The sequence below is a fragment of the Lepidochelys kempii genome, chromosome 7, assembly GCF_965140265.1.
Source record: "Lepidochelys kempii isolate rLepKem1 chromosome 7, rLepKem1.hap2, whole genome shotgun sequence".
Classification (NCBI taxonomy): domain Eukaryota; kingdom Metazoa; phylum Chordata; order Testudines; family Cheloniidae; genus Lepidochelys; species Lepidochelys kempii.
In genome coordinates, this window is record NC_133262.1 from 10,163,710 (window position 1) to 10,180,939 (window position 17,230).

Here is a 17,230-nt window from a genome sequence, read left to right on the forward strand (position 1 = left end):
AGTAATGCTTTCTGATTATACACCGGAAATTATAATGTGAAACATAAACTAAGAACACTTACAAATATAACATATAATAATATAAGACAATATGTTGAGGTATGTATATACAGTGTGCAACAAATATCTCATAATATATATACAGATTTACATTTCTGAGATTTTCTAGTATACCTAGAATACTAACCACAAAATAAAAATTGTGTATATATGCATATAAAACTACAATTATATGAATTAGACTAAACTCGCTAGCTCTTCGCTTACGAATAAGTTAGAATGAAGTATACAAACATTTGTGATGTTTGTTATCTTTGGGCTACTTATCTAAAACTTTTCCTTCTAATATTCTATATATCACTAGAGGGCACTGTGGTATTTAGGCCACTCTGACCTCTTTAAGCAGTGTAACTATTGGAAAGGTCTTCAACTTCCGTACAATGTCAGAAAGGTTAATAAGGATGTTGTAAAAGAAACTGCAACATTCAAATTTGAACAGAAGCTCAAAATATGTAACAGCCTAGAAAATAAAACCAGTTCTTTCATCAATAAGTGTCAACATGTTTTCACAAAGAACAGATTTCATGGAACAACTGCACTTCAGCAGCCTTACTATCATTTATAAAGGATTAACAGTTGGAAACACCTTTAGCCAGCAATTCTTTATATTTATGTTTGAAAAAACAAATTGGGGACATCATGTTTTAAACATAAAAACACACATAGACTAGACTTTTCTGCTCTAACCGCTGGATTAAAAGTTTCTGTTGTGCTAACTGCAGACAATTTCACTGCAGAACATTCTGACATACAAATGATAGCAATTAATGTGTTTGAAATAATTTATGATTTCCGGCTTCCTTCAACATGTATTAGCATATACCTGGTTTCTTTAACCCACACTTTGTTTTTCCAAAACCACAAACATAGTTGCTGGAATTTCATGTGGAAGTGCTTAAGGGGTTGAAAGTTAACACCTTTGTGAGCTGAGCTGCCTCACAGTTGCTGCTAAACAAAAGCCTCTTTGTAGAAGCTTTCTTGAAATGTTTTCTTAACATGTTCCAAGTAGTTTTAGGCAGGCAACTAAAGTAAACAAGATGTTACCATGATAAAAACACTTGTGAAAACATTACAGAGTGCACTTAGTAGTTTCTTTCATGGAAACCCTCCTTAGTTTCATTAAAGTTAAATTCACATGAAGCAGGCAACCGGCATCTCTCTGTGTATGATTGCCACATCTCTCAAAAGGGGTGTGTATCCCATTTAAAATACATAATCAAATTACAGATGTTATTCTGACACTGAAAATACCCAAATCACGATACAATTAAAATGAAATACAGGGCACAGTCCTGCAACGCATGGTTTGATCCTGCACTGCAATATGTGCCCTGAATGCCTGTGTATCTTGACAAGTACACCACTGCCCATCTGAACAAAGATTTTCCGAAACTAGCAGTACTGTAAGGGGAGAACCAATCCCTTTCCTGTACATAATCTTTAAAAACACAAGAGAATGAAATAAAGCTTGTCAATTTTTAACGTAATTTCATATGTTGCTGTTCTTTCATTTCAGATTACGATGTGGGTAACAGGTAAACGTATGATACAAGGCATGTCTGCCCCCTAAAGCCTTCACCTTGGTTTTGTGGAGTTAGGAATAAGGCCACTGCATCACAGCAGGGAAACTGGACTTTTTTTTTTTTATATTACCTAAGTATTCTAGGCAATGCAGGGTGCAACTATTTCATTAGACTTAGAAGAAGCACCTGCTGATATCAATTAGCTCTGACGGATACAGCCACTGTATAATAACCAGTGGCTAAGAGATAACCAAAAAACCAAAAAACTAAAACGGCAACTTATTTGGAAAAGAAATAGGGAAATAAATGAATACAATAGACTGTGTGTCTGCTGGTTGTGATAAGCATCCTCCTGTTGGCTGTGAGTGAAAGACAACCAGGATTGTTATTTGTACAGTATTTATCTTTGAAATCAAGGGCCCTGTGGTGTACCTCACCTTGGGAACAAACACTACAGAATGATCACAGAAGAGTGTTAAATCTCTGTTTTTGATTTACCAACAGTTACGATATTTCTTCCTCAGGAGGAAAAAAAAAAAAAGAACCATGATTTTAGACCTTCAAGTCCTTTTTCTCCTTTAACTACAGCATCATCTTATTGGCATATAGCGCTTTCATTCCACGTATAACTTCTCTTCACTCTCTATAACAGACCCTTTCACTTGGGTGAATGAAATTAAGTAATGCTCAACTGACATGGAAACTGTATTTCATTTAGTGGGGGCTATATTTTTTTATCTTGGGCTGGCTATTAAAAGACCTGTGCCTTCAAAGATTTTACAAGTATGGTGGGTACAATTACAATTATCTACCGTTATGAAAGCTTCTACCATTTTCAGCATTATTTCCTACCTATCTTTTCAGTAAATAATAAACTTTCAAAAATAACAATAAAATGTAAGGTTTCAGAGTAGCAGCCGTGTTAGTCTGTATTCGCAAAAAGAAAAGGAGGACTTGTGGCACCTTAGAGACTAACAAATTTATCTGAGCCTAAGCTTTCGCCGATGAAGTGAGCTTTTTTTAATAAAATGTAAGGGCATCCACTCCACAATAGGGGCAAGAAAATCTGGAGGGCTACAGTATCATTATATAAAGTGCTGCCCGCTTCTCTAGCAATGTCAATTTGGTGCCTGGGGATATCCATTCTGCATATATTCTGGGTGAAGTATCACACAGCACTGATATCATTTTATCATTTTGTAGAGAGATAATCCCTTGGATTGTAGCATTCGTGTACTGGGAAAATTTAGGCAACTCAACAGGTATAAGAAATACGAAATACTCTATTTTTGCTGTTGTTGTTGAGAGACAATTTAAGAGGGAAAAAAAAATAGACACCTGAACACTGAAAGTGGAAAAAGAATCTAAATATGGAGGTTTGGATTGCTTAGGGAAAGTCCGGATGGAACTGTTTACCTGTAGGCTATGGCTCAAATTTAGCCAAGGTTAGAAATTACCTGAAATTGTTACAATCTACTGGTTGTTCGCAGATCTCTATGAAAGGAGAGTGCGGTCTCAATCCACCTCCTCGTGGGACAGATGAACGCACCACAGATGTATCACCACAACTGACACTAATAGGAAACCTTTCTTATAGTGTCAGCAAAAAGCCCAATGACTGAATGCACCGACACTGAAATACCCATCATTCATAAAGGCGGCCCTGCCGTGTTGCAGGTGAAGGGTTGGGGCACACTGACAGATAGCCTACTTTTCCCCTATCCATGATGCATTATCTGGGCAGAATCTGCCCCTTTATCGTGCTCAGTATTATCTTACTCCAAAAGTAGTCTTTCTAAAATTAGTGGGGTCCAATCCCAGAGAAGGGACTACTCAAAGTGAGCAAAGGCAGCAAAATCTGCCCCATGTGAATAAACCAAGAATTCCAGTCTCCAAAGCTGTCAAATCCAGAACTTTTCCCTTCACTAAATGTAATGAAATTTAGAATTGTTTTAAAGAACTAAATGTTATAGAATGGCATATGAATATAAATGAGCTGGCAAGTCTGAGAGATTAGCATTTATTTCACTAAGTGAACAACAGGATGAACTGAAAGAAATGAGGCCACCCTTCATGGAAATCTTATGACTAGTACCTTCTTATTTTGTAATCCTCTTATAATGAGACCTTTTTCATTACTGCACCACTCCTTACTTGTAATGTATTCTTAGACGGGGCCTGTTCTTGCTCTCACTGAAGTCAAATAGGGGTTTGCCAGTGATTTGATTGGGACCAGGATAGACCCATTGTGTTTTAGAAGCAAAAATTTTAATCCAGGCCGCAATGTACCATATTAAAAACAAAACAACACAAAATATTCTTCAGAACTGTCCCGAGAAAGAACAGACACATCTAAGAGTGTTTCCTAAAGATTTGGGAATGAATTCTGCTCAGTTGCTCCGGTGTCCATCTCAAGCAATTCTGTGGATTTCTATGAATTTATTCCATTTGGATAGCATCGTAAATAGGACAGTAGAATTTGGCCCTTTGTGCATCCACAAATGTTGCTGGAGCATTTGGTCTGTGTTGGATGTAACAACAAGACAGCCATAGCAAATCTAGGAGCTGTTAGCACACATCAAAATTCAAGAGGAGCCCAAATGTACCAACAGTCTAATTGTGCCTAGTGATCCACTCAGAGATATATGTGATGCAACATTAACACATTTACACTTCAGCTTTGAGGGAGGAAGTGGATACTTGCAGAAGAGCTATGTGAGATTTATTACAGCCTTCCTTTCCCTGTGTTGGGATCCATGCATTACCACACACTAGCCAATAATGCACTGTTGATGCAACATGTAAAACTGTATACTTTGGCAGTGAGGAAAAGGTCAGCAGAAAACTGCAGGGGCTGAATCAATATAATTAGTTTATTTTTAGTAGTGTAGACTTTGTTCATTAGTTACTTATTTGACATAAATTAATTTCACCTGATGCCTTGCAATTCTCTCTGATCAATTAAGGTGTTAATATAAGACTAAATTTCAAAAATAAGTGAAATAAAGGTTAATTTAAAGTTGCATTGTGTAAAATTTCAGTAATTTTTTTAAAGAATAGAATATTCAAATAGAAAAACACTTTAAAGTAGACTGTAGAAATTCAAACACTATATTTTATAGCAACATAGTATGCAGGAGACTATTTGAGTCATAGATTTCCTTTTTCCTAAAGGGATAATTTACCATCCCCTATTAAAATGTACATTAGACATAATCCAAAACCCACTGAAATTAATCTGTTTTTTCTATTGCCTGGGATCAGGCCCTTGGTGAGTGAGTGACAGCATACAAAAATTACAGAGCATCCTCAGGATAAAATATAAGTGCCAATAAATAAATAAATACATAAAACTTACTTTAGAAATGACTGGAAGTCTTCACAAACTGCTTCACAGCCTGGCCATTTGCATACACCATGTCCATAGAGCGGATGGCTATGTGAGTGCTCCTCGTGGGATAAACTGATGGAAAGAAACAAAAAGAAAGGAGGAGAAGCATTGTAACTGAAGGCTCTGAATAAATTCATCTTGGCAAAGACGCTAACAGCAAAACACACAGGTTGAACACCACAACGAATAGAGGATCCCAAAATATATCATTACGGTTCATGAACCCTACTTACCCTGCCCTTGATTTCTAAAAACAAAATTAAATATCATTTGCAGCCTGAATATATGTGCCATCCGAGATCTCTCGTCTTTACCTCCTACATTTCATTCATTAACTAAAAGCTTTGTAAAGGATGGAAATGAACATGGAAGGGGAAAATCATTTGACAGACTTGCTTAATACTCTACTTGATATTTTGATGAGAAATTTATGAATATTACACATTTACTGTTCAACTGCATCAGAATGAAAAGCTATTCCTGAACAGCAGCATAGTGTCTTAAAATACAATACATCTAGGACTTAACATTTCAAATTATTATATAAAGGAAAAAAACCTGGCTTTTGAGCTCTAATTTTAACACCATATTGTCCATCTTGCATTTTCTTCTCCTTACTGTGATGCCCTTTTTGCGCTAGTACAGACTTTTTACCCTCCAATAAAGCAAATCATGAATATTTTCAAATGTTCAATTAATCATAAAAAAGGAAACATGTAATAATCAAAGAATTCTGCAATAGCAAAAGGTTAGCAGGGGCTATTACCATGTCTAAGCTTTGGCAGAAACATCACAGAGGTTACCAACTACCGAAACTAAGGTTAAAGAAAAAATTCTTATGAACATTAAGGGGTTAATCCTCCAGTGGGATTCCAATCAATATGTAATGATTTGACTGCACTGATCTAAGTCATGAGACGCTTTGATCCAGGCCATGTGGTGCTCAGGGAAATATATCTGTTGCACTAACTGATGAACCATATTCTAAAATATCTTCTTTATTCAACTTCTGCATGGAAACTTCTTAAGTAAAGGAAATATTTTTGCAACAATTTCCGTAACCTTAGATGGCTTTAAGCATTAAATGCCAAAATAATATTGAGAGCTCTATTTTATACTCTCACACATATCTATTTTTCATAGCAAATCTTTTTGCTACAGTGTACTTCTGCTGTATTACGAACTTCAAACACACAAAGGATATGACTGCATACCAGCACCTAGGTGGGGTTTTATGACTTTTTTTATCCTGGATTACAGGTATATTTATGGATAAACACCTACATTTTGCCATCTTATGTCTATGCACATGTGGAAATGTCATTTGTTCTTGTTCTGGAACATTATCTCACCACGTATTACAACAAAGATTATAGTTACATTCTTTCTTTTTCACCGGATATGAGAACCACGCTGTTGTCTCAAACGCTCCCTGTCGTCTCAAACAATAAGAAACACGTGAGAATGTTTCTCCAAACCTCCCAGTTTCCATTACATCTCATCTTAGGCCCAATGGAAATCTCTGGACAACTGAGGTCCACACAACGCTTTCTGAAGGTAAAAGGTGTTTGGAAAAAATATTACAAAAATGTGCATAAGTGTTAATTTCCATTTTTCCATCCAAATTGAGTTTTTGAAGGTTTCCAAGCAGTTCCAAAACTCAGCAACCTAATTCTCCTACAAAACACAGACGGCTCAGAGGGTCATAAAGACCTTGTCTATATGGGAACTTTTATCAGACTATCTTTAATCAGTTTTTAAAACAAACAAGGAGGGAGAACTATAGCTGATGAGTTGTTAAAAGAATGAAGGAACCAATCCACTCTCTGCAAGGAAGTTAGAAAGATGTTAAACCACACGTGTATTCTCAGTTGAAAAACAGAGTGCCAGGGTGGAGGAACACAGTCAACTCAAGACAGATACGGTGCAGAGTCAGGTATACTCTTTGAGGATGTGGAAGAATAATTTAAGAATACTGAAATGTTTAGTAACATCACTTTGTATATCTTAAAATATGAATAAAATGCTGCAAACCTCAGGAGAAAATGAGAGAAAAATCTACATAGATATCTTGCCTTTATTGTTATGTTATTATGAGGTTCATTTGATCCTGACAGGCTAAACAATGAAATCCAGATAAAAGGCTCGGCTTGATAGTTACAAACTCAAAACCAAAACAACAAATAAACTTGTATATCACAGGCCCGGTCTACACTTAAAAAGGTTTTGTTGGCACAGCCATGTTGGCTAGGAGTGTGCAAAAATAGCTAAGCCGGTAAAAGCACCATGTAGACAGAGTTATTATATTGGCAAAAATGTCCTTTTGCTGGCATTGCTTATTTCATTTGGGGAACTGGTATAAGTTATTCCGTGAAAGAAACATTTTGCCAATGTAAGCTGCAGCTTCCCTACGAGGGTTTGCTGGTATAGCTATATTGGCAAACCCTTTCTAGTGTAGACAAGGCCTCAAGTCTCTTTACTCAACAACATAATAAAGCTGGATACATTTTAGGACTGAAGTCTTACTAGGAGCATTTGCAGTCAATACTAAACGTAGACCTGGCTGTTCTTAAAATTAACAGATTTTTCATGTGGTTTGTTGTGTTTTTTATCAACTAGTTTTACAGCACAAGGATAAAGGGCAGGAAAATAAGCTTTGATGTTAACATCCCATTAAGATCAATGAAGACATTCACAGCTATGCCAATGGTATGGTTTAAGTGTGTTTGTCAGAATCAACAAAACTTTAGCATGTCAATTTACATAGTGAATGTTACTCACACAACCAAGCTGACTAGGAAACTGCGAAGTGACAAGTAACAAGACAAAGTAAATTTTCAAAAGGTTCTGCAGGGTTTTCAGCATTGTAAATCCCATTATAATGCCAGTGGGAGTCATACAGTTTAAACACCTACATGGATTTTTTTAAATTAACCTCTTGGATTCTAAAGGCTACAGCCAAGTCTATGGGAAGATCCCATGATCCCTATGCATATTGTTTTAAATTGGGGTACAAATCTTTTTTTTTCTTTCCAAGGATCTTCTGCATGACAGGGAGGGCATTACGGTACTCTGCCCAAAAACGTTCAAAGTATGTGACTGAAGGTGTCTAAGTGAATTCAGAGTTTTAACTATATCCGTGGGAATTCCTTATGTTAACCATAAATGGACACATGAAAAGTCAACACACTCACAATATATTTTAAATGGCATTATGCCTAAAGCACACATACAAGGAAGATTCCATCACCATTCAACAATGAACAGAAATGCTCAAAAACATTTTGGAAGTAGCTATTTTTAACAAAGATTAAAAATGCAAGCACTTCTGGTAGTTACTTTTTTGAAATTGCTTGTTCCTTTACTTTTGTCCCTGCACTATTCTTGGATCTTTGGTGGTATATTTTGGGGACTTTCACATGCCCAGGTAAGTGTCCTGTTATTCAGTCTGGTCCATCCTGCTTCTATTGATAGTATTAAATATTGCCTGTTTGTTCAAGGAAACTAGAGTCTTCAAAAGGATTACTCCAGAAAAAGACAGAAAAGCAGAACAAGATTATGTACTGCATTTGGCATAATGAGGAAAAGACCAGAAGAAAATGAAAAATGAATTAAGAACTTGATTTTCCTTGAACTGTTCCCAGTACTAGACTAGTTTGAAAGTGAAGACCAAAATGCATTATGCTGAGGAAGAGACATTTGGGCCTAGTACGTTAAAGAAATTGTTCAAGAACATTTGTTTGTGTGCAAATATGACTTCTAAAATACTGCCACACACACAGAGAGACCATGGACACATGCAGATTGTAGAAGACAAGAATACTGGCAGGAAGAAGAAGTAAATCATTTGTTCCAGATCTTCCCCATTTATTTCTCATGACACTGAAAGAGTATATGTGTTTCTCTCTCTCTCTCTCTCACTCACACACACACACACATTCATGGATAACCTGCCATGAATATATGTGATGTACAAGAAGTTTTTGGAAGTAAATCATACAGCATTACCTGATTTACACAAACAGCAGAGGTATGCATGGCATAGGATCAAGTTGATTTTCCTACGTTGATTTTCCTATGCTCAGTGGATTTGGATTGCCCCTTCTTATTTGTAAATTATCTGTTTGTGAAACTCCAAAATAATACAGGGGCATGATAAAGTTAGACGCAGGCACATGAAATACAGTACTTCAGCCAAGCAAACTTTGTTGTGTAATTCTGTTTATTAATGACATGGATCATGTAGCAAAAATACAAATGATAAATCAGAAAATCCTTAACACGTGTCCACTTAACATTTATTTTTGATGCTTTCAATGTCCTGTCTCCATGCAGACTCCCTATAATTGCTCATCCAGGTGGGGTGAGGAGGACAAGGGACAGTCTGGCACTCTTATCTTCAACGCTGTCTTCAGCATCCACCTTGTAGATGGCCTCACAACCCACGTCTTCTTCAAACAAAGCGCTGCATTGTGCTTCCTACCTATGAGAGCCCTCCTCAGGCTTCAGAAGTAAGTTCACTATGTGCACTCTACCTCCAACAACTAGTACTGTTAAATAAACCTGTATATCAATGGAAGCCATTCAATTACTGCAGCCAGCTAAGTTTTTTAGGTTTGGGAGAAGAAATTTCTGCACTTGATTGCTCCATTTCTGGTACCGGAAAGCCTCATTATAAATACAGAACCACATTTTTCCCCTGGAGAAACCATGGATAGCAAAGCCCAAAGGAAATGACAGTACCCCTAAGATACACAGTACCACTACCTTGGTGAGAAGAGTGGTACTTCATTTCCCAAGTGTACTGTGCTGATTGAAATTCTGACATGAATGGCGATAGCCACCACACTATGCAGCTGCAAAAAGCAGATGCTTTCTCTCTGTCCAATTCACTTGTTTTCCCACCACATTCTAGATCTAAGAGCACCACTCACAGTGCAAAATGTAGTCTCTTAAATCTCCATTCTTTGATCAACTTTGACATTCATAGCATGTAACTGTCAACGACCCAAGTTACTCAGCAGACGTGCTTACCGGAAAGATGATCCTGTTTTATTTCTATTGGTCAAGCTGGAATCAGAGAACTGAGATATGTTCTTAATGGCTTGTGCATCAGCATCATTAATAAAGATTCTACAGGCCAAATAATGCCTACAGTTACAACTGTACAACAACACTGTCTTCAAATTCTATTCTTGGTTAAACATCTGCAACCCTTCAATTTCCCCAGTTGCAAAGCTGCAACTTGGGGCATAAGTTGGCTTTGCAGTCAGAACCTAACTAGCAATTCTCTCACTAGAATAAAAAAAGCACAGAGTACTTTTCTTTATTGGCTCTGCAATGTACATGGCAGTAAAAAAAAAAAAGAAGAAAAAAGCTTAGTCATTAAAGTAACTAGAAATTACTCTGAATCAGCACAGGGTCTGTTGAATAAGAAAGTGCTGTTTTTAGTCATTATTCAGATTAGAATTGGCTAAAAGGAGTCACTTTTAAATCAACAAATTATTCTTATAAAGAAACTTAATAATGCTCTTCATGCTGGGTTTTGCAAACTGGTAAAATGGAGCAGGGGACATTGAAATAGCTCTGCAGAGATACCCGTTATAATCAACAGTAAGACGTTTAACAACTTCTTGCAACATTACAACAATTTATTTAATTTATCAATTAGGCCATATTTACCAACTAGCCCTGAGAAATTGGGCACCAGGATTTCAAATGCTGGCTGAGTGTTGACATAAGAGTTATGTGTGGATCCAGGAAATTGAGGAAGTGCGAACCTCAGTAATAATGTTCCAGGCATCACAGTTTACTATACCTGAAGGTTCACAAATGTTGAAATGCTTCATATTCCATTACATCTCTTCAACACCGGTGAGGGGTGACAATCATTGCCAAAATATTGGGGAAAACAGAGAGTGATGTAAGAATCCGTACTTGATTCCCTGTTACTGTTGTGAAGAATATTCTTCCGCTTTAATGGCACTGAGAGAATGACTGAGTCACTGACCCAGCAAAGGATGAAGGGTCTGTGCAATATCTTCTGCTACTCCCTTGGAAAGACTCTGCACAGTGCTTGAAGAAAACTGGAGGTGAGAGTACTAGGGGGAAGGGCTGAATTAGGAGGGGGATGGGTTAGTTCCCTCCCTCCCCACCCCCCACCCCCCCGGGGCAAACAGGAAAGGACTTCAACTTTGCCAGCTGCTTACAGAGTAGATTTCTGGGTACAACAGGGCTCTTCTGTCCAGATGGAAGTGCTGGAAATATAGCTCAGTCATCATTCCAAGTTCTTCCTTTTGTGGTCTCCTGGTTCTTTGTTTTACTGTTCTTTTATTTTGTCTCAGACTAACAGAGAAACGCAGATATATAACAGCACAGTTACATTATGATTGTTTTTAACCTGTACAGCACTGATTATCTAACTCTCAGTCTGTTATGTTGGGATATTGACAAAAGGAAAATTTTATATTAAATATCTCTGTACATCAAGTTATTTACAGCATATCAGACAATGAAGTATCCATACTCTTTAGAATGTGCGTGTGTGGGAATCCTAGAGTGAATAAGATGGAGTCTCTATAGAACAGTAATGAATTCATATGTCTATCATTCTTTCTTCCTCGCAGTGTGTTCTTTGCCTCTTTCGCACCCTGTAACCCTCATCATCTCAATTTTCCATCTGCTTTTAAAATCATGTTTAATTAGAGGATTTCACGTCCCCCTGTGATATCATACCCATGTTTAGAACTTCCAACTGGAGTGATTATGTACTAATCTAGTAAATGCCAGATTTAAGCTTTTTTTTAAAAATAATTGAGATTATTGTTAATATCACAGGAACATAAGAATGGCCATACTGGGTCAGACCAATGGTCCATCTAGCCCAATATCCTGTCTTCTGACAGTGGCCAATGCCAGGGGCTTTAGAGGGAATGAACAGAACAGGGTAATTATTGAATGATCCATCCCCTATTGTCTATTTCCAGCTTCTGCCAGTTAGGACACCTAGAGCATGGGGTTGCATCCCTGACTATCTTGGCTAATAGCCATCGATGGACCTATCCTCCATGAACTTAGCAAATTCTTTTTTGAGCCCTGTTACACCTTTGGTGTTCACAACTTCCCTTGGCACCAAGTTCCAGAGGCTGACTGTGTGTGAAGTAGAACTTCCTTTTGTTTTAAACCTGCTGCGTCTTAATTTCATTGGGCATCCCCTGGCTCTCAGGTTATGTGAAGGGTAAATAACTCTTCCTTATTAACTTTCTCCACACCATTCATGATCTGATAGACCTCTATCACATCCCCCCTTAGTCTCTTTTCCAAGCTGAAAAGTCCCAGTCTTTTAAATCTCTCCTCATGTGGAAGCTGTTCCATCCCCCTCATCATTTTTGTTGCCCTCCCTGTATCTTTTCCAATTCTAATATATCTTTTCTGAGATGGGCAACCAGAACTGCACGCAGTATTCAAGGTGCATACCATGGATGTATATAGTGGCATTATGATATTTTCTGTCTTCTTAGCTATCCTTTTCCTAATGGTTCCTAACATGCTGTTCACTTTTTTGACTGCCACTGCACACTGAATGGATGTTTTCAGAGAACTCTCCATGATAACTCTAAGATCTCTTTCTTGAGTGGCAACAGCTCATTGAGAACTATTTTGTATATATATTTGGGATTATATTTTCCGATGTGCATTACTTTGCATTTATTAACATTGAGTTTCATCTTCCCTTTTCTGACCCAGTCACACAGGTTTGTAAGATCTCTTTATAACACTTTGCAGTCTGCTTTGGAGTGCTTTATTTTGAGTAGTTTTGTATCCTCTGCAAACTTTGCCACTTCAACCCTTTTTCCAGATTGTTTTTGAATATGTTGAACATTACTGGTCGCAGTACAAACTCCGGAGGACACCGCTACTTACCTCTCTCCATTCTGAAAATTGACCATTTATTCCTACCCTTTTTTTCCTGCCTTTTAACCAGTTACCGATCCAGGAGAGCACCTTCCTTCTTATCCCATGACTGCTTACTTTGCATAAGAGCCTTTGGTGAGGGACTTTATTAAAGGCTTTCTGAAAGTCCAAGTATACCATAGGTCCACTGGATCACCCTTGTCCATGTTTGTTGACCCCCTCACAGAATTAGAATAGATAGTGAGGCATGATTTATCTTTACAAAACCTGAGTTGACTCTTCCCCAACAAATCACGTTCATCTATGTGTCTCATAATTCTGTTCTTCACTACAGTTTCAACCAATTTACCTGGTACTAAAGTTAGGTTTACTGGCTTGTAAATGCCAGGATCACCTCTGGAGCCTTTTTTAAAAAAACTGGCATCACATTAACTATCGTCCAATCATCTGGTGCAGAAGCTGTTTAAGTGATAGGTTACATACCACAGTTAGTAGTTTTGCAATTTCACATCTGAGTTCCTTGAGAACTCTTACCATATGGTCCCAGTGACTTATTACTGTTAAATTTATCAGTTTGTTCCAAAACCTCCTCAACTGACACCTCAATCTGGAACAGTTCCTCAGACTTGTCCCCTAAAAAGAATGGCTCAGGTATGGGAGTCTCCGTTACATCCTCTGCAGTGAAGACAGATGCAAAGAATTAATTTAGCTTCTCCACAATGGCCTTATCTTCTCTGAGTGCTCCCTTAGCACCTCAATCATTCAATGTCCCCACTGATAGTTGGGCAGGCTTCCTGCTTCTGATGTACTTAATTTTTTTTTGCTGTTAGTTTTTGTGTCTTTTGCTAGTTGCTCTTCAAATTCTTTTAGGCCTAATTATACTTTTACACTTGACTTGCCAGAGTTTGTGTTTCTTTCTATTTTCGTTAGTAGGATTTGACTTCCAACTTTTAACTTTTTGACTTCCAACTTTTTGCTTCTAACTGCTTCTTTTACTGTTTAGCCATGGTGGGACTTTTTTTGGTCCTCTTATTGTGTTTTTTTAATGTAGGGTATATATTTAATTTGAGCCTCTATTATGGTGTTTTTAAAAAGTTTCACTCTCATGACTGGACCTTTTAATTACTGTTTAACTAGCTCAATTTTTGTTAGTTCCCCTTCCTGAAGCTAAATGCTACGGTGGTGGGCTTCTCTGGTATTTTTCTTCCCACAAGGATGTTACATTTAATTACATTATGGGCACTATTAACCAACAGTTCCGCTACATTCACCTCTTGGAGCTGGCCCTGTGCTCCAGTTAGGACTAAATCAAGAATTGCCTCTCCTCTTGTGGGTTCCAGGATTAGCTGCTCCAAAAAGCAGTCATTAATGGGGTCTAGAAACGTTATCTCAGCAACCTGTCCCAAAGTGACATGTACCCAGTCAATATAGGGATAGCTGAATTACCCCATTATTACTGAGTTTACTATATTTATAACTTCTCTAATCTCCCTGAGTATTTCACAATCACCATCAGCATCCTGGTCAGGTGGTTGGTAGGATACCCCCATTTCTGTATTATTACTGTTCAAGCACGGAATGTCTGTCCATTCTATAGAGATTCTGTTGCACAGTTTGATTAATTTAAGATTTTTACTATGTTCGAATCTATGCTTTCTTTCACATATAGAGCCACTCCCCCACCAGCACAAACTACTCTGTCATTCCTATATATTTTGTGCTCTTATATTGCCATTTCCCATTGATTATCATTGTTCTACCAAATTTCTGTGATGCCTATTACATCAACATCCTCATCCTCATTTAATATCAGGCACTCAAATTCACCAATCCTAGTATTTAGATTTCTAGCATTTTTATACAAGCAAAATTTGTCATTTTTGTTGTCTGCCATTATGTGATGCAACTGACCGGGACCATTTTTCATTTGACTGTTTCTTTTCAGTTCTTACCTGTACTCTATCAACATCTATCTTCTCCTCTTCACTAGGATATAGAGAATCCCCATTAACAGAGCCTCCCGTACATGAATTATTTGGCCTCAGAATGCAGAGGATAACATTAATTAACTAGGAGTCTGAAATAGGAGACATTAATCATGTGTGAGAAACTCAGTCCTCCTTTGGGATTCATAAATTATAAGGCTAGAAGGTGCCATTGTGATCATCTAGTCTGATCTCCTACAAAATACACAGGACTTGAATCCCAGATCATCATATTAAAAGTCTGATGCTCTACCGGCTGACCTATCCAGGTTCATAACACATTTGAGCCAGGGATGGGTTTAAACCATACTAATCTTAAAGTTTGTCAGCATAAGTAAAGGAAAGAGAATAAAGTACAATGAAGCACAGTAGCATCAATATGTCAAAATAGTGTTTCATCTCTCACAGGAATTGCAATATTGATCTAATGGTAATGGCATTAAGGATAGAAAAACACTCATTGTAAAACTCATCATCATTTACAAACCCAAACATATATTCAATGTACCTCACACAATATATGTAAGATATGATACCTGCCTTAAAGAGCCTATAGACTTAGGACAACAACAGGGAGATGTGGAAGAGGCCACAGGAACAGTAATGATCACAGTTACTTAGTATTCCTATTTCCCCAATCTATGAAGCTCCATCACATTTGATAGACTGTCAACTTGTTCAGGTTTTTCAGAATGGTATATTATTTGATGCACGATACCCCATTTTCAGTCCCAAATTTGAGGAGATATAGGCCCATTTGGAACCGACCCTGTACTTCTGTGACTTGCCGGTGAATTCTGTAGTTACTCAAAAGGCACAAAAGAAAAACGAATGATAATAAAGTCAACGTCTATGTTTGGCTACAGATAGGTGAAAGGTCAAGAAATGTGAGGTGAAAACCAAAAATTTAGAGATCCATATTTCACTTAATTAAAAAGCGAAATGGCAACCTTAATGAATCAACTATACTGATCTAGTACTGACCACAAATAGCTTTAAGGAGAATTAATGAACAACTCTGCCCTTTTCAAAATGTGGCAGTTTTTCCTTTCAGAAAAGATCATCTAGTTTACCTATATTTGTTTAGGAAGGGAAAAAAAAAACCTAACCCTGCCCCCCAAAGGCATTAACCAATACCAAGACCCAGGACCAATGGAAATTCATGTTCTACATCAAACTCATTGGAAGAAACAGGAATGGTAAATTAAATTTGAAATGACTACAACTTCAGACAAACCAGGTTAAAATTTGTTGTTCACAGGCTGATATCCTGTCTGATGTTTTTTTACTTGTGCATTGAAAAACTCTGACACCCTAACGATCAGCATCAGAGATTGCAGCCTGGCCAAACTTGGGACCATTTGCTGGGCAGCTGCTTCAAGGAAGTTACTTCACCAAATGTAGCTAAACAATCACTTTAAGAGAGAATCAGGGATTGACTACCCCATCTCTGTCCCAACTGTGTGGCCTCCTGCAGGAGAGCAGATGTAGTGAGGTGCCTTGGCAGAGACATTGTGACAGAGTATGTAGAGACCTCAATACCTTTCTGCTGTAGTGGATTACATGTAGCAGACAGACGAGATTGTCAGAATGCTCCCGTCTGACCCTAAAAATCTATGATAGAACATCTTTGGTTAACAGTCAAAATTATGAAGCTCTAAATGTACTATGCACTTTTTCCAATATGCATATTATTACCCCCGATTTTTGACATCTCATGAAAACTGCTAAGGACTTGTATAACCACTAGTCTAACATGCCACTTTCTTTGGATGATTCGAGTGCATCTTTCTAGAACACCTAGGAGAAGTGCTCATCACAAAAACAATTTTGATTCTGTAGCTTCTTTCAGCTGCAAGCTCAAATCTCCATTTGATTTTACTATAAACAAGTTTGCCCTGCTATTTAAAACTGATTTTTTTTCAATGTGGTGCCTGAATATCATCGTGAAGAGCACATCAGAAATACCTAGACAAATATGAACTGAAATGCTGGATTTTAAATTCTATTGTTACTAACTAATGAGAACAATTTCTCTCTCTCCTCTTTGTAACTTCACTTCATATACTTGCATATCATAATCACATCCTCATACTGCCTCTATTTTTCCAGGGTGTAGATCTTTAATTCCCTTTAATCTTTCTTCATAGCCCATTCCCTCCCTTTATCATCCTAGCTGCTCTCTTCTGTATTTGCTCCAATTTCTCTTTATCCTTTCTGCAGGATAGTGCCTACTTGCATGTCTTATTCTGACTGTGGTTTAAATGGTGCTTTGTACTGTGTAACAGGGAAGAAGAGTCTTAAATGTGACAAACATGTTTGTACAGCCCAAGACTACATTTACCTTCTTAAGTATG

The 17,230-nt window shown here is 37.5% G+C and overlaps 1 protein-coding gene across 23 annotated transcripts in view; it reads right to left on the bottom strand.

Moving 5' to 3' along the window:
- Positions 1 to 17,230, bottom strand: part of FOXP1 (forkhead box P1) — a 493,539-nt gene that overhangs the window by 44,828 nt on the left and 431,481 nt on the right. For all 23 annotated transcript variants that reach the window (XM_073351104.1, XM_073351110.1, XM_073351096.1 and 20 more), the window contains one exon: positions 4,942 to 5,046. In XM_073351104.1, the coding sequence (XP_073207205.1) occupies positions 4,942 to 5,046 (105 nt within the window). The remainder of the gene's footprint in view (positions 1 to 4,941; positions 5,047 to 17,230) is intronic.